Genomic DNA, 26,617 nt, shown 5'->3' with positions numbered 1-26,617 from the left:
TTAGGGAATGCATCAAAGCAAAAGAGAAAGCCTATAATGTGGCAAAGAGTAGTGGGAAGTCAGAAGATTGGGGACTACATAAAGATGGAGTTAAATTTTGTCAATCATGTCACACGTGTCAAGTGATAGGGAAACCTCAAGCAGTGATATAATCAGTGCACTTATTACCCATTCCAGCATTTGAGGAACCTTTTACAAGGGTCCTAATTGATTGCGTATGACCGCTTCCTCAAACGAAAAGTGGGAATCAATATCTTTTGACTATAATGGATGTGTCTACAAGGTTTCCAGAGGCCATTCCAGTATGTAATATTACAACTAAAAAGATTGTGGAGGAGTTACTTAAAATCTTTACTAGATATGGACTACCCACAGAAATACAATCGGATCAAGGATCAAATTTTACCTCGATGTTATTCCATGAAGTTATGGATAGCTTAGGAATAAAACAATTTAAATTAACTGCAGACCATCCAGAATTGCAGGGAGCGTTAGAAAGGTGGCATCAGACATTAAAGACAATGTTGAGGGCTTATTGTCAAGAAGGTGACTGTTTGTGTGGAGTTTGCACTTTCTCCCCATGTCTGCGCGGGTTTCCTCCTGGTGCTCTGGTTCCCTCTCACAGTCCAAAAATGTGCAGATTAGGTGGATTCGCCATGCTAAATCTCCACTTAGTGTCCAAAGATGATCAGATTAGGTGCGGCTAGGGGGATAGGGTGGAGGAGCGGGGTGTAGTTAGGGTGCTATTGCAGAGAGTCAGTGTAGAATCGATGGGTTGAATGGCCTCTCTCTGCACTGTAGGGATTCTATGAAACAAGTAGTGCCCAAGATTCCCCTTATACCCAATCATCACCCCGCCCCGTCCAGTACTGCCCCTACCCCACCCACCCCACTACCGCCTCCTCGCATTCCCCACCCCCAACTTTGACCAGATTTCAATGATGTGGCATTCTAAAATTTCTGGGTCTTTTCCCTTGCTTCTGGAGTACCCACATTGTGTAACTATTGTAATGGGAGCTCCTGGTTGAGGGTGTTTTCACTGACCGTTAAGATGTGCTCATTGGAGTTTTTGTCATCAGTGGCGACAAAGAACTGAATAAAGATGTTATTGTTGAATTTTCCTCGGAGAAAAGCCAATGTCTCCAGTAGGTTGAATTCCTCCTCTTTCCAGGTGCCCTCTGGCCCATTGTTCGTCTCGAGCACTGGCCAGCGTAAGCATGGCTGCTTCAGAAAGTTGAGCAAGGGTTTGGCATCCTCCATCTCGATAGCACCTAGCAGCAAAACAACACATCAATAACCAACTGAACAAACCAACAAGATAAGAACCATTTGGAGTTTCTTACAGGAGACCTTAAGTGGAGAAATGGGGATGAAGGTGCTCTGATCAGTATGGCCGAAGATGGGTTTGTGAATTGGTGCTGGAGTGCACACTCAGAAACCCAGAGGGACAGAGTTTGAGAAGACAAGATCAAAACCCTGCGAAGTGGACGTCTTCGAGGCCAGGTGGGTTGGAGCGACTTTTAGAGAGAATTCCAAGATGAGATTTTCGAAGTTGAAGACTGGAATCACTCATGAGGGAGAGGCAGAGTTTCAATGAGTCTGGTTAACTCACTATGTTTTCTCACATCTGGGTGGGTTGATGAGAAATCCGTGGACTCTGCCTTGGTCGCATCTTCCATTTATTGTGCAGTGTGGTGTGGTTCGCCACAGATTGTCTTTTAATTCAATGTATTTCTTGTCAACCTTGAATGCTAAGTATTAGATAATTATTGTAAATGTTTTTATTTTACTGACCATTTAGCGACTGGGTGAGAGGGTGGAGAATAAGGGGAGGGCTGGGCCCAAAATTTAGAGTTAGTCCAGTCAAAGATAGTGTCAAGAAGCACCGCATCATCCCAAAGAGTCCAGGAAATCCGGAACTCTCTCCCCCTGATAAACTGTTGGGCAATTGTGGGAATCCACGAGTGTCAGTGCCAGAGGACAGCAGGGCTTAAGGATCTCACTCCAGCTGCCCCTCCATGCTATGGAGGAGCCCAGGGGCCCTCAGTCAACAAAGGGAAGAGGATCATTTGGTGCACAGCCTGTAGCCCTCCACGCAGGAGACCCTGGGGGATGCCCAGCCATTCTGACTACCCCCCTTCCTGTGACCGACACACCTCCAGCCCAGCACACCATGGAGGTCAGCACTGCAACACCTGTGCTGCCTAAAAGTAGACCGAGACCTTCAAGGTCCAGGCACTCCAGGGGATTCCCACCAAGGTCATCTCAGGCAACAGGGCCTGGCAGTCAGCAGGTCACCTCAACCTCAGCTGTGGATCCTGGGGAGACACCTAGAAGTAGCGGTAGGGCCAGGAAGGTCAAGAGATTATACTCACACGGTGGACACGGGACAGTTTAAGCACGAGTAGTGATAAATCACCAATATTAGCACCATTGAATGTATTAAACTCACATTTCGCACCCCAAAAGCTAGTGCTTCATTTCATTGAAACATGCACAGCCAACCCGACGTTTAGGCTGAAAGCTCAACGCTGGCACATCCTCAATCTCCTCAGAGAGGATGGCAGCTCAATGATTCATTAAAACCATAGAATATTTACCATGCAGAAGGAGGCTATTCAGTCCATCCAGTAGCACAGTACGGTAGTACAGTGGCACGGTAGCACAGTGATTAGCACTGTTGCTTCACAGCTCCAGGGTCCCAGGCTCCATTCCCAGCTTGGGTCACTGTCTGTGCAGAGTCTGCGCGTTCTCCCCGTGTGTGCGTGGGTTTCCTCCGGGTGCTCCGGTTTCCTCCCACAGCCCAAAGATGTGCAGGTAGGTGTATTGGCCATGTTAAATTGCCCTTAGTGTCCAAAACGGTTAGGAGGGGTTATTGGGTTACGGAGACAGGGTGAGGTGTTGTTTATGTAGTGTGCTCTTTCCAAGGGCCGGTGTAGACTCGATGGGCTGAATGGCCTCCTTCTGCACTGTAAATTCTATGATTCTATGATTCAGTTGGCACAGATCCTCCAAAAGTGCACTTTTGGAGAACTAGGCCACTCTCTCATCCTATCTCTGTAACCCCACTGTCGTGTTATTCACCCTGGGGGTACACGGACTGCAATTGGATGCAGTTGTACTTGAAAGTAGACTCCAAACTGTGATGTTAGTTCAATACACTTTATTGAACTTGTTAAGCAGTGCACACAGTTCGCTGTGGGTTTGACACTCTACTAATCTAAGCGTGCTTGCTTTCACTAACTAGACCAGACTTCTACGTGTAGAAGGTGCTAACTGATATATACACCCTGACTGTCACTACAGTTGTCAACAGTGGAAAGAGGCAGAGTGTTGATGCCTCGTGTGTTTCATAGTGGGAGACCACCTTCTAGTGTTCTGCCTGGTGATTGGTTGTGTTCAGTCCTGTGTGTTGATTGGCTGTACTGGGTGTCTGTCACTGCCTGGCTGTATCTCATTATGTGCATGAGTGCATATCATGACATCTCCCTTTTTAAAAAGAAAATGTTGGTTGCTTGGAGCATATGCGACTGCATTTACATGTATAACTATTTACATTAAAAGGCGAGTGGATGAATATAAACATAAGAGGTGTCTAGCGTGCAGATACAGAACAAAATTTATAAGATAAATGTCTTATAGCCAGCCCCCTGGACCCCGCCAGACGCAACCACATACCTTCCACAAGAGCTGACATCGGATCCCAGGATCATCCAGCAGCAGCCGCCGACCGAGGAAGCGAGGGAAACGTGGCGGTCTGCAGGTTAGACTGAAACAACGCGGTTTCAAGAACCCTCTCCCCAGCATACTCCTGGCAAACGTCCAAGCGATCGAAAACAAGCTGGATGAACTTAACGCCAGACTTACCTCTCAGAGGGAAGTAAGAGACTGCTGTGTGCTCTGTTTCACAGAGACATGGCTCACCTCTGCCTCACCGGACTGTGCCATACAACCTGAAGGCTTCTCAATTCACCGGGCGGACCGCACGGCATCATCAGGCAAAGCGAAGGGTGGAGGGGTTTGCCTCCTCATCAACTCCTCCTGGTGCTTGGATATGGCGACTCTGGCGACCTACTGCTCCCCAGACCTGGAATACCTGACCGGGAAGTGCCGCCCATATTATCTTCCACGTGAATTCACTTCAGCCATTATCACAGCGTTCTACATCCCATCCCAGGCAGTAGTGAGGAAGGCGCTGGACGAACTATACACAGTAATAAACAACTATGAAACAGAACACCCGGAGGCCTTGTTCATCGTGGCCGGAGACATCAACAAGGCCAACCTCAAGAGTGTAGTGCCAAAATTCCACCAGCACATCTCCTGTCCCACCAGGGGCGACAACACTCTTGACCACTGCTACTCAAAAATCAAGGGCGCTTACCGTTCCATCCCCCGACCGCACTTTGGGAAATCAGACCATAAGACGGTGCGCCTTCTCCCGGCATACAAGCAGAAACTCAAGCGGGAGAATCCAGCTAAGAAGGTTGTGCAGTGCTGGTCCGAGGAGACAGAAGAGCTCTTACGTGACTGCTTAGAGACAGCGGACTGGTCCATATTTAAGAACTCAGCGACCAACTTAAATGAGTATGCCACCACCGTCACAGACTTCATCAGCAAATGTGTGGACGACTGCGTGCCAAAGAAAGCAGTACGTGCGTTCCCCAACCGGAAACCATGGCTCAATCGCGAGATTGACTCCCTACTGAAGGACAGATCTGAGGTGTTCAAGGCAGACAACCCTGACCTATAAAAGAAATCCAGGTACGGCCTCCGCAAAGCCATCCGAGATGCCAAGAGAGAATATCAAACCAAGCTAGAGTCACAGACAGACTCTCGGCGGTTGTGGCAACGACTAAACAACATAACGGGCTACAAAGCAAAGCCGAACAGTATCTCTGGCAGCAGCGCACTCCTCCCCGATGAACTCAATGCATTCTATGCTCGGTTCGAGCAGGTAACCAACAATCCACTGGCGAGTGCCCCAGCAGCCCATAATTCACCCATACCCATCATCACAGCTTCCAAAGTCAGATTGGCCTTCCTGAAAGTGAACCCTTGGAAGGCGACGGGCCCAGACGGGATCCCTGGTCGTGCACTCAGAGCCTGCACGGACCAGCTGGCAGAGGTATTCACGGACATCTTTAACCTGTCCCTACTCCACTCCGAGGTCCCCACCTGCTTCAAGAAGACTACCATCATACCGCTACCAAAGAAGAACCAGGCAACCTGCCTCAATGACTACCGACCAGTGGCCCTGACTTCAGTCGTAATGAAGTGCTTCGAGAGGTTGATCATGAAGCGCATCACCTCCATACTCCCAGAACGCCTTGATCCACTGCAATTCGCACACCGCTGCAACCGGTCCACATCAGACACCATTTCCCTGGCCCTACACTCATCCCTAGAGCATCTCGAAAACAAGGACTCCTACATTAGACTCCTATTTATTGACTACAGCTCCGCCTTCAACACCATAATCCCAGCCAAGCTCATATCAAAGCTCCAAAACCTAGGACTTGGCTCCCCACTCTGCAACTGGATCCTCGATTTTCTGACCAACAGACCACAATCAGTAAGAATGAACAACAACACCTCCTCCACATTAGTCCTCAACACCAGTGCCCCGCAAGGCTGCGTACTCTACTCTACTCTACTCCCTGTACATACACGACTGGCAAAACTTGGTTCCAACTCCATCTGCAAGTTTGCTGACGATACGACCATATTGGGACGGATCTCGAATAACGATGAGTCCGAATACAGGGGGGAGATAGAGAACCTAGTGGAGTGGTGTAGCGACAACAATCTCTCCCTCAATGCCAGCAAAACTAAAGAGCTGGTAATTGACTTCAGGAAGCAAAGTACTGTACACACCCCTGTCAGCATCAGGAACATAGAACATAGAACATAGAAAATACAGCACAGAACAGGCCCTTCGGCCCACGATGTTGTGCCGAACCTTTGTCCTAGATTAATCATAGATTATCATTGAATTTACAGTGCAGAAGGAGGCCATTCGGCCCTTTGAGTCTGCACCAGCTCTTGGAAAGAGCACCCTACCCAAACTCAACACCTCCACCCAACACCAAGTGCAATTTGGACATTAAGGGCAATTTATCATTGGCCAATTCACCTAACCCGCACATCTTTGGACTGTGGGAGGAAACCGGAGCACCCGGAGGAAACCCACGCAGACACGGGGAGGACGTGCAGACTCCGCACAGACAATGACCCAATCCGGAATCGAACCTGGGACCATGGAGCTGTGAAGCAATTGTGCTATGCACAATGCTACCGTGCTGCCCTTAAGAACAAATAAATCTACACTATATCATTTTACCGTAATCCATGTACCTATCCAATAGCTGCTTGAAGGTCCCTAATGTTTCCGACTCAACTACTTCCACAGGCAGTGCATTCCATGCCCCCACTACTCTCTGGGTAAAGAACCTACCTCTGATATCCCTCCTATATCTTCCACCTTTCACCTTAAATTTATGTCCCCTTGTAATGGTGTGTTCCACCCGGGGAAAAAGTCTCTGACTGTCTACTCTATCTATTCCCCTGATCATCTTATAAACCTCTATCAAGTCGCCCCTCATCCTTCTCCGCTCTAATGAGAAAAGGCCTAGCACCCTCAACCTTTCCTCGTAAGACCTACTCTCCATTCCAGGCAACATCCTGGTAAATCTTCTTTGCACCTTTTCCAGAGCTTCCACATCCTTCCTAAAATGAGGCGACCAGAACTGTACACAGTACTCCAAATGTGGCCTTACCAAAGTTTTGTACAGCTGCATCATCACCTCACGGCTCTTAAATTCAATCCCTCTGTTAATGAACGCGAGCACACCATAGGCCTTCTTCACAGCTCTATCCACTTGAGTGGCAACTTTCAAAGATGTATGAACATAGACCCCAAGATCTCTCTGCTCCTCCACATTGCCAAGAACTCTACCGTTAACCCTGTATTCCGCATTCATATTTGTCCTTCCAAAATGGACAACCTCACACTTTTCAGGGTTAAACTCCATCTGCCACTTCTCAGCCCAGCTCTGCATCCTATCTATGTCTCTTTGCAGCCGACAACAGCCCTCCTCACTATCCACAACTCCACCAATCTTTGTATCGTCTGCAAATTTACTGACCCACCCTTCAACTCCCTCATCCAAGTCATTAATGAAAATCACAAACAGCAGAGGACCCAAAACTGATCCCTGCGGTACGCCACTGGTAACTGGGATCCAGGCTGAATATTTGCCATCCACCACCACTCTCTGACTTCTATCGGTTAGCCAGTTTGTTATCCAACTGGCCAAATTTCCCACTATCCCATGCCTCCTTACTTTCTGCATAAGCCTACCATGGGGAACTTTATCAAATGCCTTACTAAAATCCATGTACACTACATCCACTGCTTTACCTTCATCCACATGCTTGGTCACCTCCTCAAAGAATTCAATAAGATTTGTTAGGCAAGACCTACCCCTCACAAATCCGTGCTGACTATCCCTAATCAAGCAGTGTCTTTCCAGATGCTCAGAAATCCTATCCTTCAGTACCCTTTCCATTACTTTGCCTACCACCGAAGTAAGACTAACTGGCCTGTAATTCCCAGGGTTATCCCTAGTTCCTTTTTTGAACAGGGGCACGACATTCGCCACTCTCCAATCCCCTGGTACCACCCCTGTTGACTGAGGATGAAAAGATAATTGCCAACGGCTCTGCAATTTCATCTCTTGCTTCCCATAGAATCCTTGGATATATCCCGTCAGGCCCGGGGGACTTGTCTATCCTCAAGTTTTTCAAAATGCCCAACACATCTTCCTTCCTAACAAGTATTTCCTCGAGCTTACCAATCTGTTTCACACTGTCCTCTCCAACAATATCGCCCCTCTCAAAAGGTGGAGATGGTTAGCTCACCAGGAGGTGGAGATGGTTAGCAGTTTCAAATTCCTAGGGGTGCACATCTACAAAAATCTGTCCTGGTCCACCCACGTCGACGCTACCACCAAGAAAGCACAACAGCGCCTATACTTCCTCAGGAAACTAAGGAAATTCGGCATGTCCACATTGACTCTTACCAACTTTTACAGATGCACCATAGAAAGCATCCTATCGGGCTGCCCGATCACAGCCTGGTATGGCAACTGCTCGGCCCAGGACCGCAAGAAACTTCAGAGTCGTGAACACCGCCCAGTCCATCACACGAACCTGCCTCCCATCCATTGACTCCATCTACACCTCCCGCTGCCTGGGGAAAGCGGGCAGTATAATCAAAGATCCCTCCCACCCGGCTTACTCACTCTTCCAACTTCTTCCATCGCGCGGGAGATACAGAAGTCTGAGAACACGCACGAACAGACTCAAAAACAGCTTCTTCCCCACTGTCACCAGACTCCTAAATGACCCTCTTATGGACTGACCTCATTAACACTACACCCTGTATGCTTCATCCGATGCCGGTGCTTATGTAGTTACATCGTCTATGTTGTGTTGCCCTATTATGTATTTTCTTTTATTCCCTTTTCTTCTCATGTACTTAATGATCTGTTGAGCTGCTCGCAGAAAAATACTTTTCACTGTACACGTGACAATAAAACCAATCAAATCCATCCAATCCAATCTATAAGTCCAATCTTTGGGGCTTGCGTCAGATCCTTGTCGACTGCCTGAGAGGTGGAGGTGGGGACAACGGCGCCTTGACAGGCGGGATTGCTGCCAGATTGGTGGCCTCATGAAGCGAGGTGTCCAGAGGAGGCACAACAACATGTGGAAATGTAGGATCTGGTGGTGGGCAGGCAATTTTGCGCAGCGCCCTCTGTTGCGCCTGACAATGGAGCCATCAGCCATACGAACTACAAACAATCTGGGAGCAGCCTGTCGAACAACAACAGCTGGAGCTGACCAGCCTCCATCAGGGAGCTTGATCCGAACAGCATCTTCCAGAGATAGCACAGGCAAATCGGTAGCATGAGCATCGTACGTCAGCTTTTGCCGGTTCCTGAGTTGCTGCACCTTTTGCAGCACTGGGAGGTGATCCAGGTCTGGTAAGTGTATGGCCGGAACAGTCGTTCGCAGGTCTCTATTCATGAGGAGTTGAGCCGGAGACATACCGGTGGACAGAGGGGTTGCCCTGTACACCAACAGCGCAAGGTTGAAGTCAGAAGCAGAGTCCGCAGCCTTGAAGAGCAGTTGCTTCACTATATGGAACCCTTTCTCAACCTTCCCGTTGGACTGCGGGTAGTGTGGGCTTGAGGTGATGTGGTTGAATTGGTACAACTTGGTGAAATTGGACCACTCTTGGCTGTGGAAGCAGGGACCATAGTCACTCATGGCAGTGAGTGGAATACCATGCCTGGCAAATGTCTCCTTGCAGGCCTTGATGACTGTCCTTGATGTGAGATCTGATAGCTTCACAACTTCCGGGTAATTTGAGAAGTAATCTATGATGAGCACATAGTCACGCCCATTGGCGTGAAAAAGGTCGATTCCCACCTTGGACCACGGAGAGGTCACGATCTCGTGTTGCTGGAGTGTTTCTTTTGTTTGAGCGGGCTGGAAACGCTGGCAGGCCGCACAATTGAGGACCATGTTGGATATGTCCTGGCTGATTCCAGGCCAATAGACAGCCTGCCGGGCCCTGCGCCCACACTTTTAAGGAAAGGATGTCCCGAAGCGTGGTACATTGGCGAGACCATGCAGACGCTGTGACAACGAATGAACGGACATCGCGCAACAATCACCTGGCAGGAATGTTCCCTTCCAGTCGGGGAACACTTCAGCAGTCAAGGGCATTCAGCCTCTGATCTCCGGGTAAGCGTTTTCCAAGGCGGCCTTCAGGATGCGCGACAACGCAGAATCGCCGAGCAGAAACTTATAGCCAAGTTCCGCACACATGAGTGCGGCCTCAACCGGGACCTGGGATTCATGTCGCATTACATTCATCCCCCAACACCTGGCCTGGGCTTGCGAAATACTACGAACTGTCCTGGCCTGAGACAATACATACCTCTTTAACCTGGGGTTACCCCTATCTCTGGATCTGTAAAGGCTTAATTACCTGCAAATGCTCACATTCTAAGCATTGTCTTGCATCTTTGAATTTGTCTATATATGTGTGTTTCTGGAACATACCTCCGCATTCACCTGAGGAAGGAGCAGTGCTCCGAAAGCTAGTGTTTGAAACAAACCTGTTGGACTTTAACCTGGTGTTGTAAGACTTCTTACTGTACACTTTTGGACACCTAGGTGTCCCTCGTGGATTTGTTTGAGCACTAAGCTCTGCAGACTGTGAGGAATAACGATACGATCCAGCTTCAGCAGGATCCCCTCGACGACTGTCAGGTCGTCTTTCACATTAAAGAACTGAGGGCATTGCCCTTCTTGCCAGCCATTTGCAAGGTGGTGCATTACATGCTGCAGAAGAGGGTCCTTGGCAGTCTCTTCACGAATGCTGATCACTCTTTTATCTGAGGCCGGGAGGTTGCTGTCACACAGCTGCACCTGTGCCTCACTCTGGCAGATGAAGTCAACCTGTGCACAGGGCGAGGTGATGGAGCGGGACAGGGCATCCACAATTAGCAGCTCCTTGCCTAGAGTGTATACTAACTCAAAATCGTACCTTCGGTGTCGAAGGAGAATGCGCCGAAGCCTGGGCGTCATGTCATTCAAGTCCTTATGAATGATATGGACCAAGGGTCTGTGGTCAGTCTCCACTGTGAATGTTGGTAGACAGTAGAGGTAGTCATGGAACTTTACAATGCCGGTTAGCTGGCCTAGGCACTCTTCTTCTCTCTGGGTGTATCTCTGTTCAGTAAGAGCCATGGCCCTTGACGCATAAGTAACTGGAGCCCAGGACGAGGAGTCATCCCTCTGGAGGAGCACCGCACCAATGCCGTCCTGGCTTGCGTCCTTAGAGATTTCCCTGTCCGGGTCAAAAACGCTAGCACCGGAGCAGTGGTGAGCTTTGCTTTGAGCTCGAGCCACTCTGCTTGATGTGTGGGTAGCCACTGGAATGCAGTGGACTTCTTCACCAGATGCCTGAGAGCCGTGGTGTATGAGGCCATGTTGGGAATGAATTTTCCCAAGAAGTTCACCATTCCGAGGAAGCGTAGTACCACCTTCTTGTCTTCCGGGGTCTTCATGGCGTTAATGGCCTTGACCTTATCCGATCTGGTCGCACACCCTGCTGGGATATCTGGTCGCCTAAGAACTGATGGATGACATGCCAAAGGAGCACCTGGCCTTGTTCAGCTTGAGGCCGTTTGCATGGACATGTCGAAAGACTTGTTTGAGGTGAGATATGTATTCCTCGGGGGTCGTAGACCATATGATTACATCATCTACGTAGACATGCACACCCTCAATGCCCTCCATTATCTGCTCCATGATCCTGTGGAAGATTTCAGTGGCTGAGACAATGCCGAACGGCATACGGTTATAACAGTACCTGCCAAATGCTGTGTTGAACATGCAGAGCGTCCTGCTGGACTCGTCCAGTTATATCTGCCAGAAACCACGCGATGCATCTAGCTTCGTGAAGAATTTGGCGTGTGCCATCTCACTGGTCAGTTCCTCCCGCTTCGGGATCGGGTAGTGTTCCCGCATTATGTTCTGGTTAAGATCTTTGGGATCTATGCATATCCGCAACTCTCCTGAGGGCTTCTTTCACAGACCATTGAGCTGACCCAGTCAGTCTGTTCCGTCACTTTGGAGATGATGCCCTGGTCTTGGAGCTCCTGTAGCTGTGCCTTTAAACGTTCCTTCTGGGACTCACTTAGTGCCAGGGGCTTAGACGGGGCGGAGTTTGTAAGGAGCATCCAGGAGGGCTTCTTAAAACAATATGTAAACAGTCCAACTAGGGAAGGGGCGGTACTGGACCTGGTATTGGGGAATGAGCCCGGCCAGGTGGTAGATGTTTCAGTAGGGGAGCATTTCGGTAACAGTGACCACAATTCAGTAAGTTTTAAAGTACTGGTGGACAAGGATAAGAGTGGTCCGAGGATGAATGTGCTAAATTGGGGGAAGGCTAATTATAACAATATTAGGCGGGAACTGAAGAACATAGATTGGGGGCGGATGTTTGAGGGCAAATCAACATCTGACATGTGGGAGGCTTTCAAGTGTCATAGAATAGAATCATAGAATCATAGAAGTTTACAGCATGGAAACAGGCCCTTCGGCCCAACCAGTCCATGCCGCCCAGTTTTTTACCATTAAGCTAGTCCCAGTTGCCCGCACTTGGCCCATAACCCTCTATACCCATCTTACCCATGTAACCATCTAAATGCTTTTTGAAAGACACAATTGTACCCGCTTCTACTACTACCTCTGGCAGCCCATTCCAGACACTCACTACCCTCTGAGTGAAGAAATTGCCCCTCTGGGCCCTTCTGAATCTCTCCCCTCTCACCTTAAACCTATGCCCTCTAGTTTTAGACTCCCCTACCTTTGGGAAAAGATGTTGACTATCTACCTTATCTATGCCCCTCATTATTTTATAGACCTCTATAAGATCACCCCTAAGCCTCCTACGCTCCAGGGAAAAAAGTCCCAGTCTATCCAGCCTCTCCTTATAACTCAAACCATCAAGTCCCGGCAACATCCTAGTAAATCTTTTCTGCACTCTTTCTAGTTTAATAATATCCTTTCTATAATAGGGTGACCAGAACTGCACACAGTATTCCAAGTGTGGCCGTACCAATGTCTTGTACAACTTCAACAAGACGTCCCAACTCCTATATTCAATGTTCTGACCAATGAAACCAAGCATGCCGAATGCCTTCTTCACCACCCTGTCCACCTGCGACTCCACCTTCAAGGAGCTATGAACCTGTACTCCTAGATCTCTTTGTTCTATAACTCTCCCCAACGCCATACCATTAACTGAGTAGGTCCTGGCCTGATTCGATCTGCCAAAATGCATCACCTCACATTTATCTAAATTAAACTCCATCTGCCATTCGTCGGCCCACTGGCCTAATTGATCAAGATCCCGTTGCAATCCTAGATAACCTTCTTCACTATCCACTATGCCACCAATCTTGGTGTCATCTGCAAACTTACTAAGTTTTTTTTTACTCAGTTTTTTATTCAGTTGAAAGGAATACAGGACAGGCATGTTCCTATCAGGAAGAAAGATAAATACGGCAATTTTCGGGAACCTTGGATGACGAGTGATATTGTAGGCCTCGTCAAAAAGAAAAAGGAGGCATTTGTCAGGGCTAAAAGGCTGGGAACAGACGAAGCCTGTGTGGCATATAAGGAAAGTAGGAAGGAACTTAAGCAAGGAGTCAGGAGGGCTAGAAGGGGTCATGAAAAGTCATTGGCAAATAGGGTTAAGGAAAATCCCAAGGCTTTTTACACGTACATAAAAAGCAAGAGGGTAGCCAGGGAAAGGGTTGGCCCACTGAAGGATAGGCAAGGGAATCTATGTGTGGAGCCAGAGGAAATGGGCGAGGTACTAAATGAATACTTTGCATCAGTATTCACCAAAGAGAAGGAATTGGTAGATGTTGAGTCTGGAGAAGGGGGTGTAGATAGCCTGGGTCACATTGTGATCCAAAAAGACGAGGTGTTGGGTGTCTTAAAAAATATTAAGGTAGATAAGTCCCCAGGGCCTGATGGGATCTACCCCAGAATACTGAAGGAGGCTGGAGAGGAAATTGCTGAGGCCTTGACAGAAATCTTTGGATCCTCACTGTCTTCAGGGGATGTCCCGGAGGACTGGAGAATAGCCAATGTTGTTCCTTTGTTTAAGAAGGGTAGCAAGGATAATCCCGGGAACTACAGGCCGGTGAGCCTTACTTCAGTGGTAGGGAAATTACTGGAGAGAATTCTTCGAGACAGGATCTACTCCCATTTGGAAGCAAATGGACGTATTAGTGAGAGGCAGCACGGTTTTGTGAAGGGGAGGTCGTGTCTCACTAACTTGATAGAGTTTTTCGAGGAGGTCACTAAGATGATTGATGCAGGTAGGGCAGTAGATGTTGTCTATATGGACTTCAGTAAGGCCTTTGACAAGGTCCCTCATGGTAGACTAGTACAAAAGGTGAAGTCACACGGGATCAGGGGTGAACTGGCAAGGTGGATACAGAACTGGCTAGGCCATAGAAGGCAGAGGGTAGCAATGGAGGGATGCTTTTCTAATTGGAGGGCTGTGACCAGTGGTCTTCCACAGGGATCAGTGCTGGGACCTTTGCTCTTTGTAGTATATATAAATGATTTGGAGGAAAATGTAACTGGTCTGATTAGTAAGTTTGCAGACGACACAAAGGTTGGTGGAATTGCGGATAGCGATGAGGACTGTCTGAGGATACAGCAGGATTTAGATTGTCTGGAGACTTGGGCGGAGAGATGGCAGATGGAGTTTAATCCGGACAAATGTGAGGTAATGCATTTTGGAAGGGCTAATGCAGGTAGGGAATATACAGTGAATGGTAGAACCCTCAAGAGTATTGAAAGTCAAAGAGATCTAGGAGTACAGGTCCACAGGTCATTGAAAGGGGCAACACAGGTGGAGAAGGTAGTCAAGAAGGCATACGGCATGCTTGCCTTCATTGGCCGGGGCATTGAGTATAAGAATTGGCAAGTCATGTTGCAGCTGTATAGAACCTTAGTTAGGCCACACTTGGAGTATAGTGTTCAATTCTGGTCGCCACACTACCAGAAGGATGTGGAGGCTTTAGAGAGGGTGCAGAAGAGATTTACCAGAATGTTGCCTGGTATGGAGGGCATAAGCTATGAGGAGCGATTGAATAAACTCGGTTTGTTCTCACTGGAACGAAGGAGGTTGAGGGGCGACCTGATAGAGGTATACAAAGTTATGAGGGGCATAGACAGAGTGGATAGTCAGAGGCTTTTCCCCAGGGTAGAGGGGTCAATTACTAGGGGGCATAGGTTTAAGGTGAGAGGAGCAAAGTTTAGAGTAGATGTACGAGGCAAGTTTTTTACGCAGAGGGTAGTGGGTGCCTGGAACTCACTACCGGAGGAGGTAGTGGAAGCATGGACGATAGGGACATTTAAGGGGCATCTTGACAAATATATGAATAGGATGGGAATAGAAGGATACGGACCCGGGAAGTGTAGAAGATTGTAGTTTAGTCGGGCAGTATGGTCGGCACGGGCTTGGAGGGCCGAAGGGCCTGTTCCTGTGCTGTACATTTCTTTGTTCTTTGTTCTTTGAGCCGACACCCGGCGTGGTGCATGGATTACAGGCGTGGGATCCGGTCTGAGTAGGATCTTGTAGCAGTATGGCAGAGTGCCCATTCCATCAAACACATCCGGATATTGAGCAAGGATGTCAGCCTGAAGATCCACATTGGAAGAAGACATGGCATGGATTCGCTGTACGAGGTTGAGTAGCTTGCATGCATGGGCACTGAGCAGGGATGCCTATCAGGCTTGACGATTTCGAATCGCAGTGTGACATTGATGGTCTTGTTGGAGACAAATAGATGACAAGATCCTAGTGCAGTTATGGCATTGCCATTATAATCGAGGAGCTGGCAGGCTGGCGGAAGAATTTGGGGTTGCTTTTTAATGCGGTCAAAATTAGCTTGAGAGACGAGATTGGCAGAAGCACCAGTGTCTGGCTTGAACTGGATGCTGCATTGATTTACGTGTATGACAGCACACCATTCGCCCGCGGAATCCACATTGAGGATAGATAGGCGTCTTGCTGAATTTGAGGATGCATACTCACATGTAGTGATGATGCCCACACGACATGGGGACTCCAGGCAGTCGTCCTCTGGATCCGTAGTGCTACCAGGATCAGAATCCAGTAAACCTTGCTCTACACATCGAACGCGCTTGCGTTGAAATTGGGATCGCTGGCCCTTGACCGGTGGTGCAGACCTGCACAAGGCTGCATAATGTCCAGGCTTCCGGCAATTTAAACATCGCCTGCCTTTTGCAGGGCATTGCCGCTTTAAGCGGGCGGTGCCGCAGTTCAGGCACGTTATGATGTTGACGTTGTTACGCTCTGTGCGTCGGTGCACATGCACAGTGCGGTCAGCCGATGTTTGCACCTGCGCAGTTTGGTTTTTGGCCGCTTCGTTCTCCCGTTCGTGTTGCGCTTGCGTGGGGCCCCGGGAAATGGCTGCTTTCATCGATACTGAGGCGCTGCATCCGGGCGATGGCCTGTACACTCTCTGCCTCGTGGGAGGCAAGTTTTTCGTATTCTGCCGATTTGAACCGGGAGTACCGATTTCGCGCATGCTCATGCACTGTACACGTCTCGATTGCGACTGGCAGGGTCATGTGCTTAATTTTGAGGAGTTGGGGCAAGGAATCGGAGTGCGCCCCAAACACGATCTGATCCCTGATCATGGAATCAGCGGTGTTACCATAATTGCAGGACTGCGCTAATATACGGAGATGAGTTAGAAAGGATTGGTAAGGTTCATCCTTACCCTGAAGGCGTTGCTGGAGGATATAGCGCTCAAAGCTCTCGTTTGTTTCGACTTCACAGTGACCGTCGAACTTCTCCAAAACGGTCTTGAATTTGGTCTTGTCCTGGTCGTCGGTAAAATTAAGCGAGTTGAAAATCTGGATGGCTTGGTCCCCCGCAGTTGATCGGAGCAGCGCAATTTTTCTGGCATGGGACGCATCCTCGAGATCTGAGGTCTCAATGTAGAGAAGGAACCTCTGCTTGAAGACTGGTACTATGTCGTGTTATTCGCCCTGGGGTAACACGGACTGCAACTGGATGCAGTTGTACTTGAAAGTAGACTCCAAACTTTGATGTTAGTTCAATACGCTTTATTGAACTTGTTAAGCAGTGCACACAGTTCGCTGTGGGTTTGAAACTCTACTAATCTAAGTGTGCTTACTATAACTAACTAGACCAGACTAGCTCTGAGCCACGTGTAGAAGGTGCTAACTGATATACGCACCTGACTGTCACTCCAGAGGCAGAGTGTTGATGCCTCGTGTGTTTTATAGTGGGAGACCACCTTCTAGTGTTCTGCCTGGTTGGTGATTGGTTGTGTTCTGTCCTGTGTGGTGTCTGTCACTGCCTGTCTGTATCTCATTATGTGCATGAGTGCATATCATGACACCCACCTAACCTGCACATCTTTGGACTGTGGGAGGAAACCAGGACACCTGGCAAACCCACGCACACACGGGGAGAAAGTGCAAACTCCACACAGCCACCCAAGACCGGAATTGAACCCGGGTCCCTGATGCTGTGAGGCAGCAGTGCTAACCACTGTACCTTCCTCCCACGCCTCTCCCAATCCTGGTTGGGCCAGGCCTATGCTCAGGCCTTTCATAGATTTCAGAGAATTTACAGTGTCATTCGGCCCATCGAGTCTGCACCGACTCTTGGAAAGAGCACCCTACCCAAGCCCACACCCCGACCCTATCCCCATAACCCAGTAACCCCACCCAACACCCAGGGCAATTTTGGACGCTCAGGGACAATTTATCATGGTCAATCCACCTGACCTGCACATCTATGGACTGTGGGAGGAAACCGGAGCACCCGGAGGAAACCCACGCTGACACGGGGAGAACGTGCAGACTCCGCACAGACAGTGACCCAAGCCGGGAATCGAACTTGGGACCCTGGAGCTGTGAAGCAATTGTGCTACCCAATGTGCTACCGTGCTACGGGACTGTGGAAGCATTCTATCAGCATGAGGATGCCATCGGCTAAAAGCTTGTGAGAATCTGTCCACCTGCACAATGATCTTCTAACCTCAGAGGAGGCAGTTACAGCTGAGAAGTGACATTCAATGTCTCATTGCTCACAGATCACCCTGTTTAGAGACAGGCTACACTCAGGCGGGAGTCAGACATTCACATGAGATTTGAGGAGCATTCCTCTGTCCTCACTGCAAGTGATCATCATTCTCCTGCATTGTCTGGTTAGTGGGCTTCTGCACTCTGCCCATGGCAGCACACAAAAAGACCTCAGATCCCATAGAGGGAACATTTCTGCTCAGCCTAGTCCTGGTCCTCCTCAAAGCGAGAGGCTATCAGGGCATCCCGAATGCTGTGCCCCATTCAGGCTCTGGCCATTGAACAATGAACAAAGAACAACACAGCACAGGAACAGGCCCTTCGGCCCTCCAAGCCTGTACCGGTCACGATACCAACCTTTGCCAAAACCCTCAGCACTTCCTTGTGCCGTATCCCTCTATACTCATCCATCCATGTATTTGTCGAGATGCCTTTTGAACGCCGTTAATGTATCTGCTTCCACAAACTCCCCTGGCAACGCGTTCCAGGCCCTCACCACCCTCTCCATAAAAGACCTGCCTCCCACATCTCCTCCAAACTTTGCCCCATGGACCTTAAACCTATGCCCCCTGGTGACTGACCCCTCCACCCTGGGAATGAGTGCCTGCCCATCGACTCTATCCATGCCCCTCATAATCTTGTAGACCTCTATCAGGTCACCCCTCAACCTCTGTCATTCTAACCCAAGGTCCTTCCCATGCCTCACCCAGGGATTGCTGATTGCCGCCGTTCTTGACTTCCTCCCCATCTTGAGGAGAAGTGACGGTCCTCCATCGCCTCTTCATCTAGCTCCTCATCCCGTTGTAGTGCCAGTTTATGAAGGGCACAGCATACCACGATGATGCACAATACCCTCTGGGGGTTGTACTGAAGGCTTCCCCCTAACCAATCCAGGTACCAGAACCACGGTGGGGATTTCACCGTTGGCTGATGCCGGAATCGTAAAACGCAATTGGGCAGAGAATAAGTTCTAACGCCAAAATCGCGGTGGGTGGGACGCCAATTGCAATTCCCCATCACCTTGACAGTGGCGTCAATGCATATCAGAACACATGCACAGTAGACACTGTTTGCATATCATTACTGGGCCTGACCCGGTATTCTCCGGGGCCTCCACCATTCTCCGCCTCTGATTGACCGAATTCCCGACGGCGCAGTTCACCTGTGCTTTTAAAAATCGTGAAACTGGCGTCCTGGCTGATGGGGAGAGAGAGGGGAGGTAGGACACAGAGAGGAGCGACTGTGGGCTGCAGGCCGGACACTGGTCGGGTTGGCTGAGGTGGGAGGGAGCCGCCAGGACCGGGGAGGGGGGTGACGGGGGAACAGCCGAGTGGCCGGGGTGACCTCCCACTGAACTGGGACGGTGTCCAGGCACAGACCGTCATTACTGCAGCCTGCAAGGCAGCCACCTTGCGGTGCATCCCACTGACCACCCACCTTTTCACTCCCGGCCACCAATGGATCAATATCTATTGCTAGTTGAATTCCAATGAATTCAACCAGCATTGGTGGTCTTCATGCTAGTCGCTGCAGCCTTGGGGGGTGCCCTGCGGGTGTACGAGCTGGAGCTGCCCAAGGAAGAAGCTGCAGCAGCAAAGCGTGTCACAGAGGGACAGGTGGTAGCCGCCGAAAATGGAAAGCGAGCTGCCCAACCGGCCGAAGAGGAGGAGGAGGTGCCATCCTCGCCTCCCTCACATCCTCCTCATTGGACGAGGATTGTTGTTCATCCTCCTCCTCCAGCACGTCGACCCTCTGCTGCGTGATGTTGTGGGGGACGCAGCGGGCATCCGCGATGAGGGCGACCCTCTCAGCATCATACTGGAGGGCCCCAGTATCTGCCAGATGATGGCACACTCGGCACCGCAGGGGTTTGGGGAGGATACCCGCTCCCGGGGGCTGTCAAGGTGACGGTTGCCCTGAACGTTTATGCTGTGGGGTCCTTCCAGGCTCCAAGTGGGAACACAAGTGGGTGCACAGGTGCATCCGCGCCATCACTGAGACCCTATATGCCAAGTGGTTCAATACACCCATTTCAATGTGGGCCGAGCCTGTCAGGCAGCCCGGGCAGCAGGGCCCGCCACCATCGATGCGATGCCCCGGGTCCAGGGGGTGATCACCAGGATGCATGTCCTCCTACAAGCATCTGCAGATGACAGGCTGCTCGACACAAACCGAAAGGGGCAGTGCTCATCTCTGTGCCCGATACCATGCTGTGTGAATGATGCCTTCATCCTGGCACAATCGACGATTCCTGGTATGTTCGAGATGCCACCCCTGGCTGGGGTAGTCTCCTGGATGACAGGGATTATTATCCACTGTGGTTGTGGCTGATGACACCTATCCGGAGGCCACAGACTGACATGAGACCCACTACAACGACGCCCATGCAGCGACCAGGAGCGTGATCAAGCGGTGCTTCGGAATCCTGAAGATACAGTTCAGATGCCTGGGCGACCCTGGAGGGGCCCTCCAGTATGAGGCCAGGAGGGTTGCCCGCATCGTGGATGCCTGTTGCGTCCTCCACAACATCGCGCAGCAGAGGGGCGACATGCTGGAGGAGGAGGATGAATACCAGTCCTCACCCGATGAGGAGGATGCTGGGGAGGGCGAGGATGGTCAGGACATGGAGCCCGGGCAGGCAAGGGAGGCCGCATGACGTGTACTCAAGGGCACAGGATGCTCTGGTCACCTCCAGGTTCACCAACTGGGAGGGTGGGGGCCATGGCCAGGGGCACGGACACCGTATCCCAACCCCACTCCCCCTGTTGTGGGCCAGTGTTTAGAGAACTTAAATTGTATCACGGAGTTCACCTGACCCACAACTTTTAATACATTGTGGTATGGGGAGCACATGGCCCACTCTACAGGTGTGGTACAGCAGAAATGGAAAAGTATTTTTTAAAAGCAAAACAATGTTTATTCTATGAACTCAATAACCTTTTTAAAACATACAGTGAACATCTTAGCAACCATTAATTCAAATACAACCCCCAAAGAATACAACTATAGTCAGGGGCACAGATAGGAGATTTTGTGGGAGCGTGAGAGACTCACGTTTGGTATGTTGCCTCCCAGGTGCAAGGGTACGTGATGTCTCGGATCGTGTTTTCCGGGTCCTTAGGGGGGAGGGGGAGCAGCCCCAAGTTGTGGTCCACATTGGCACTAACGACATAGGTAGGAAAGGGGACAAGGGTGTCAGGCAGGCTTTCAGGGAGCTAGGATGGAAGCTCAGAACTAGAACAAACAGAGTTGTTATCTCTGGGTTGTTGCCCGTGCCACGTGATAGTGAGATGAGGAATAGGGAGAGAGAGCAATTAAACACGTGGCTACAGGGATGGTGCAGGCGGGAGGGATTCAGATTTCTGGATAACTGGGGCTCTTTCTGGGGAAGGTGGGACCTCTACAGACAGGATGGTCTACATCTGAACCTGAGGGGCACAAATATCCTGGGGGGGGAGATTTGTTAGTGCTCTTTGGGGGGGTTTAAACTAATGCAGCAGGGGCATGGGAACCTGGATTGTAGTTTTAGGGTAAGGGAGAATGAGAGTATAGAGGTCAGGAGCACAGATTTGACGTCGCAGGAGGGGGCCAGCGTTCAGGTAGGTGGTTTGAAGTGTGTCTACTTCAATGCCAGGAGTATACGAAACAAGGTAGGGGAACTGGCAGCGTGGGTTGGTACCTGGGACTTCGATGTTGTGGCCATTTCGGAGACATGGATAGAGCAGGGACAGGAATGGATGTTGCAGGTTCCGGGGTTTAGGTGTTTTAGTAAGCTCAGAGAAGGAGGCAAAAGAGGGGGAGGTGTGGCGCTGCTAGTCAAGAGCAGTATTACGGTGGCGGAGAGGACGCTAAATGGGGACTCTTCTTCCGAGGTAGTATGGGCTGAAGTTAGAAACAGGAAAGGAGAGGTCACCCTGTTGGGAGTTTTTTATAGGCCTCCTAATAGTTCTAGGGATGTAGAGGAAAGGATGGCGAAGATGATTCTGGATAAGAGCGAAAGTAACAGGGTAGTTATTATGGGAGACTTTAACTTTCCAAATATTGACTGGAAAAGATATAGTTCGAGCACAATAGATGGGTCGTTTTTTGTACAGTGTGTGCAGGAGGGTTTCCTGAAACAATATGTTGACAGGCCAACAAGAGGCGAGGCCACGTTGGATTTGGTTTTGGGTAATGAACCAGGCCAGGTGTTGGATTTGGAGGTACGAGAGCACTTTGGGGACAGTGACCACAATTCGGTGACGTTTACGTTAATGATGGAAAGGGATAAGTATACACCGCAGGGCAAGAGTTATAGCTGGGGGAAGGGCAATTATGATGCCATTAGACGTGACTTGGGGGGGATAAGGTGGAGAAGTAGGCTGCAAGTGTTGGGCACACTGGATAAGTGGGGCTTGTTCAAGGATCAGCTACTGCGTGTTCTTGATAAGTATGTACCGGTCAGGCAGGGAGGAAGGCGTCGAGCGAGGGAACCGTGGTTTACCAAGGAAGGTGGAATCTCTTGTTAAGAGGAAGAAGGAGGCCTATGTGAAGATGAGGTGTGAAGTTTCAGTTGGGGCGATGGATAGTTACAAGGTAGCGAGGAAGGATCTAAAGAGAGAGCTAAGACGAGCAAGGAGGGGACATGAGAAGTATTTGGCAGGAAGGATCAAGGAAAACCCAAAAGCTTTCTATAGATATGTCAGGAATAAGCGAATGACTAGGGAAAGAGTAGGACCAGTCAAGGACAGGGATGGGAAATTGTGGGTGGAGTCTGAAGAGATAGGCGAGATACTAAATGAATATTTTTCGTCAGTATTCACTCAGGAAAAAGATAATGTTGTGGAGGAGAATGCTGAGCCGCAGGCTAATAGAATAGATGGCATTGAGGTATGTAGGGAAGAGGTGTTGGCAATTCTGGACAGGCTGAAAATGGATAAGTCCCCGGGACCTGATGGGATTTATCCTAGGATTCTCTGGGAGGCCAGGGAAGAGATTGCTGGACCTTTGGCTTTGATTTTTATGTCATCATTGGCTACAGGAATAGTGCCAGAGGACTGGAGGACAGCAAATGTGGTCCCTTTGTTCAAAAAGGGGAGCAGAGACAACCCCGGCAACTATAGACCGGTGAGCCTCACGTCTGTAGTGGGTAAAGCCTTGGAGGGGATTATAAGAGACAAGATTTATAATCATCTAGATAGGAATAATATGATCAGGGATAGTCAGCATGGCTTTGTGAAGGGTAGGTCATGCCTCACAAACCTTATTGAGTTCTTTGAGAAGGTGACTGAACAGGTAGATGAGGGTAGAGCAGTTGATGTGGTGTACATGGATTTCAGCAAAGCATTTGATAAGGTTCCCCACGGTAGGCTATTGCAGAAAATACGGAGGCTGGGGATTGAGGGTGATTTAGAGATGTGGATCAGAAATTGGCTCGCTGAAAGAAGACAGAGGGTGGTGGTTGATGGGAAATGTTCAGAATGGAGTACAGTCACAAGTGGAGTACCACAAGGATCTGTTCTGGGGCCGTTGCTGTTTGTCATTTTTATCAATGACCTAGAGGAAGGCGCAGAAGGGTGGGTGAGTAAATTTGCAGACGATACTAAAGTCGGTGGTGTTGTCGATAGTGTGGAAGGATGTAGCAGGTTACAGAGGGATATAGATAAGCTGCAGAGCTGGGCTGAGAGGTGGCAAATGGAGTTTAATGTAGAGAAGTGTGAGGTGATTCACTTTGGAAGGAATAACAGGAATGCGGAATATTTGGCTAATGGTAAAGTTCTTGAAAGTGTGGATGAGCAGAGGGATCTAGGTGTCCATGTACATAAGTTGCCACCCAGGTTGATAGGGTTGTGAAGAAGGCCTATGGAGTGTTGGCCTTTATTGGTAGAGGGATTGAGTTCCGGAGTCAGGAAGTCATGTTGCAGCTGTACAGAACTCTGGTTCGGCCGCATTTGGAGTATTGCGTACAGTTCTGGTCACCGCATTATAGGAAGGACGTGGAGGCTTTGGAGCGGGTGCAGAGGAGATTTACCAGGATGTTGCCTGGTATGGAGGGAAAATCTTATGAGGAAAGGCTGATGGACTTGAGGTTGTTTTCGTTGGAGAGAAGAAGGTTAAGAGGAGACTTAATAGAGGCATACAAAATGATCAGGGGGTTAGATAGGGTGGACAGTGAGAGCCTTCTCCCGCGGATGGAAATGGCTGGCACGAGGGGACATAACTTTAAACTGAGGGGTAATAGATATAGGACAGAGGTCAGAGGTAGGTTCTTTACGCAAAGAGTAGTGAGGCCGTGGAATGCCCTACCTGCTACAGTAGTGAACTCGCCAACATTGAGGGCATTTAAAAGTTTATTGGATAAACATATGGATGATAATGGCATAGTGTAGGTTAGATGGCTTTTGTTTCGGTGCAACATCGTGGGCCGAAGGGCCTGTACTGCGCTGTATTGTTCTATGTTCTAACTCTAAGTAACCCTTACTTTCCTTTTAACATCCATAAGACTTTTTAAAAAACTTTTACCAGAAACACATCAGGTTTAAATTCACTACTGAGAACAGTTATCCCTCTGAATTCCCCAAATGATCAAGAGATAGTCTTTACAAGGCAGTGAGAGCAACAATACACCTGCTTTGTCTGGCTTCAGCTCCAACACTGAAACAAAACCAAAAAACCACAGACACACCCAAGCTTTTCTCAAAGTGAAACTAAAAAGCAGAGTTAGAGCTCAGCTCCACCCACACTCTGACATCACTTCAGCAACATGAGCAGCCAAACATTTCTTAAAGAGACAGTCTCATGACATCCCTCACTCCCCCCCCCCCCCCCCCCCAGCCATACCCCGCCTGCAACTCCCTCCGTGATACATACCTGCCGCACTATGGGGTGGGGGCTCTGGATTGGCAGTAACGGTGGGCCTGGTCCATGGGATGGAGGATGATGACAACCCGCTCTGCGATGAGCTCTGGTGCTGCACATCGTTTGACAATGTCTGACTCCTGCCCACGGTAACACTTTCCACCGTTCACTTGAGTGATCCCTGCTTGCGAGCTGGTCATTCACCACACGGTCCCATCGGATCTCTGGTGGTGGGGACGGGTGGCCGGGGGCGGGGTGCTGGGGATCCCGGCCATGCACAACGTCCGTCCATTCCCCCCCACTGTCCCCTGCTCTGTGACCAGCCCAGTCCAGCCCACCCCTCACACCGATCTGACAGAGCACCGAGGCAGGCTGTAACAGTGTGAACAGGTGTTTAATGTGACAATGTATATACAGATTTGTGCCCTAGCCCCTATAATTAATCTGTGCCCTGTACCTGTGCAAACTTAACTGATGGCTAACTTTCTAGCCTTATGGGGCCTTATTGCTACTCCTAGGTGGTTCCCCAGATGGTACAGCGTGAGTGGAGGCGGGCATGCGACCTGGGTCTCCGTTGGCGGGTGTCTTCTGGGGCGACCGGGCCTGGATGGGCCCGGCTGCTGCTCGGGTGTCCCGGGTGGCATGGTGCTGCCCTGATCTGCCTGCTGCCCACTTGATGCACCAGGGACAGGATAGGGGAGTCTGAGGTGCTGCGGTGTTCCGGCACCTCTTCTGCAGGAGTCACCGGTACTGAACCCATCTCCCCCTCCTCCCTCGGGGTGTCTGATGGTCTCTTGGCTACTCCATGGGACAGGGATGCGAGCAGAGCTTTCCCCTGAGGCTCCCCCGCCACCTGCCACTGCCAGTCCTGGAGGCTCGCTGCCTTCTCGACCAGGGTGCCCATGCTCGTGGCCATGGAGCACAGGGCGTGGACCATCTCCATCTGGGACTGTGCCACATCACGCTGCGACTGTGCCATCACCTTCTGTGTTTGTGTCACATCAGCCAGTAACTGTGCCTTCTCTCTCTGGGACTGGGCCACCTCCCTCTGTGTCTGTGCCATGCCAGCCAGAGCCTGGGCAATGCTGCTGATGTTCCCAGCCATGGCCCGCTGTGAATGAACCACGCTCAGGAATGCCGCTTCAATGTCCAGGCACATGGTTGCCTGTGATTCGGCAACCCTGCCCTGGGCCACTGCCAGCGCTCCAACAGAGCCCCGGACCTTGGACGTACTGATCCATAGCCAAAACCATCGCCCCCCCAATGCGGAAATCAGCCGTGCGGTGTTGGCCTGGGTGACACGCATTGTCAGCACCACCTCCACTGCTGCATGCGGTTGGACTCCTCCAACTGCACCTGCTGGTGCTGGGTGCTCGCCGACAACCCCTCATGTAGGCCCTGGCTCTGCAACTGCATCTCCACAATAGATGGGACTGTCTGTTCCAGAAGCCTGAAACCCATCTGGGGTTGGTCTGCCCTCCAACTGTCCGCCCCTCGGGTGTTCCTACCTCCACCTGCTGTACCAGGTCGACTGTGCGGGGCGCACCGGAGAGTGTCCCAGGAGCCTCCTCACTAATGTGCCCAACCGATGTAATGTCTCTAGGATGGTGGAGGGTGTTGGAGACAGCTGTGTCGGGAAATCTGTGTCATCCTCCGACTCGAGCTCCGGGGTCTCTTGAATCTCGGGCGGAGGGCTGGTGTCCGAGCTGCTCTCAGCATCACTGCTCAGCTCACGGGGGGCTCCGGCTGTGGCACTGGCTGGGGGAAACCAGGTGGACAACCCCATCGCCAGCAGGTCCTGCAAGACATAAGAGCAGGGGACAGTGGGGGGGAATGGACGGACGTTGTGCGTGGCCGGGATCCCCAGCACCCCGCCCCCGACCAGCCCTCCCACCACCACCACCCCAGAGATCCGATGGGACCGTGTGGTGGAAAGTGTTACCGTGGGCAGGAGTCAGACATTGTCAAACGATGTGCAGCGCCAGAGCGCATGATTAGACCGTGGGTTGGGGGCAATGGGGGTGAG

At 50.3% G+C, this 26,617-nt stretch overlaps 1 protein-coding gene across 4 annotated transcripts in view; it reads right to left on the bottom strand.

The window, feature by feature from the left end:
• Positions 1–26,617, bottom strand: part of phex (phosphate regulating endopeptidase homolog, X-linked) — a 691,216-nt gene that overhangs the window by 334,599 nt on the left and 330,000 nt on the right. For all 4 annotated transcript variants that reach the window (XM_072514452.1, XM_072514453.1, XM_072514455.1 and 1 more), the window contains exon 6: positions 1,045–1,271. In XM_072514452.1, coding sequence (XP_072370553.1) covers positions 1,045–1,271 — 227 coding nt within the window. The remainder of the gene's footprint in view (positions 1–1,044; positions 1,272–26,617) is intronic.

The sequence above is a fragment of the Scyliorhinus torazame genome, chromosome 8 (assembly GCF_047496885.1).
Source record: "Scyliorhinus torazame isolate Kashiwa2021f chromosome 8, sScyTor2.1, whole genome shotgun sequence".
Classification (NCBI taxonomy): domain Eukaryota; kingdom Metazoa; phylum Chordata; class Chondrichthyes; order Carcharhiniformes; family Scyliorhinidae; genus Scyliorhinus; species Scyliorhinus torazame.
This window is presented reverse-complemented; position numbering and strand designations above follow the sequence as displayed.